Genomic DNA, 1672 nt, shown 5'->3' on the forward strand with positions numbered 1-1672 from the left:
TCCCCTTACCTTGTGAGGTTGGGTAGCCAGGGTGTGATGTACTCCAGACACAAATGCTTCATCTCAATGTTGGAGTTGCCAAAGCCCTGGATGCACTCCTCCAGGAACTCGAGGGTCAGGTGAGGCTCTTTGGTGGACAGCTTCTCGCTGATAGACTTGATGAAGATGGTGTTGTTGGCCGGGATGCACAGACCTGCCACAGACACACAGACAGACACACTCACTCACACACATATAAGTACAACAACAACAACAATAATAACATTAATAATAATAATAAAGAGCATTTATGCTGCGCAGTTCCATTTTCTAAATAAATGTTTAATGCGCATTACATAAATAAAAATATCACACCTCAGAAAATAATGGATACGTGTGTACGTAAAACATAGTATTATGCATATATATGTATATGTATAAAAATGTATATGAAAAAAAAATATTAACGATGATGATGATGATGATGATAATAATAATAATAATAATAAATAGCATTTGTACAGCACACATTCAAGCTCAACAGCAACCTCTGTGCACTTTATAGTCTAACTTTTACCTCAAACAGACCTGATAGCATTCTGAAACAATCTGAACTTCCTGAAAAGCTCACAGTGCGAGCAGCCATTTTACCAACGCTCAAAAAAACTAATTTACTGACAAGATGTAAGTAAATAAGACGTAGATCTCATTTGAGATGGAGCTGAAATGTTAGGCGTATATTAATAAAAAACCAACAGAATAAACTAGCTTTCAGGGTGAGCCGAAGATGTGCGTTTGCATGTGCGTAGCTGACACATGTTTGTGTGTGTCTGTGTGAGGGGAGAGGAGCCGGACAATGTGAGTTTTGCATGTGTGTGGCTGACAGATTGCGACCTCAGGGCTTTCTTGTCATATCTCCTTTTTTTTTAAAACAGTGACAAATATGACTTCTTCTTCAGCTCACTCTTTGTTATGAATTGTTTTCACTGTTATTAACAAATGGAGAAAGAATGGATAAAAAAAAAAGAAAACTCTGAGGTTGCGATATTAGTTTGAGGAAAAGAAGAGGAGCAGGACTGACCGTTCGTCTCCAGCAGCTGTCCCTCAATCTTGAGGTCAAAGGTCTGGGTGAGGGCACAGAGCAGATTGTAGGCGGCTGACCGCAGGCTGGGGTCAGAGCTACCCAGGTTCAGCAGGGCCTGTGCATAGGGGGGGGGGGGGGAGAAGACCATAGTGATGGGTAAAACTAACATACATGTATGAACAAATACGTACGCATGTATGCCATGCACACACACATAATGCCCAGATTCAGCTGGGCCTGTGTAAGGCGGGAGGAGGGGGGAGAGCGAAGAGAGGGGGAGGCCATAGTGATGGGTAATACACTCATACATGTATAAACTTGATTAAAGTACATATACGTATGCATGCCACACACACCACACACAATATGCCCAGATTCAGCAGGGCCAGAGTATGGGGGGAGGCAGAGGAGAGAGAGAAGATCATTGAGATGGGTAAAGTAATTCACTCATACTTGGGTGAACATATACAAACGCAGGCATGCCATGTACACACACACAATGCCCAGATTCAGCAGGAACTATGGTGGGATGAGGGAGAGAGAAAGAGAGAGAGTGAGAGAGACAGAGACAGAAAGAGTGAGAGAGACGGAGAGACAGAGAGAGAGAGA

General features: G+C 42.7%; 1 protein-coding gene across 1 annotated transcript in view; it reads right to left on the bottom strand.

Annotated features, from left to right (window-relative positions):
* Positions 1-9: 9 nt before the first annotated feature.
* LOC106012108 (neurofibromin) overlaps positions 10-1672 on the bottom strand; it is a gene marked incomplete at both ends in the record, with an annotated part of 7749 nt that continues 6086 nt past the window's right edge. The window contains 2 exon segments of the mRNA XM_013083913.1: positions 10-193; positions 1061-1178. Coding sequence (XP_012939367.1) covers positions 10-193; positions 1061-1178 — 302 coding nt within the window.

Source organism: Aplysia californica, unplaced genomic scaffold, assembly GCF_000002075.1.
Source record: "Aplysia californica isolate F4 #8 unplaced genomic scaffold, AplCal3.0 scaffold00262, whole genome shotgun sequence".
Lineage (NCBI taxonomy): Eukaryota > Metazoa > Mollusca > Gastropoda > Aplysiida > Aplysiidae > Aplysia > Aplysia californica.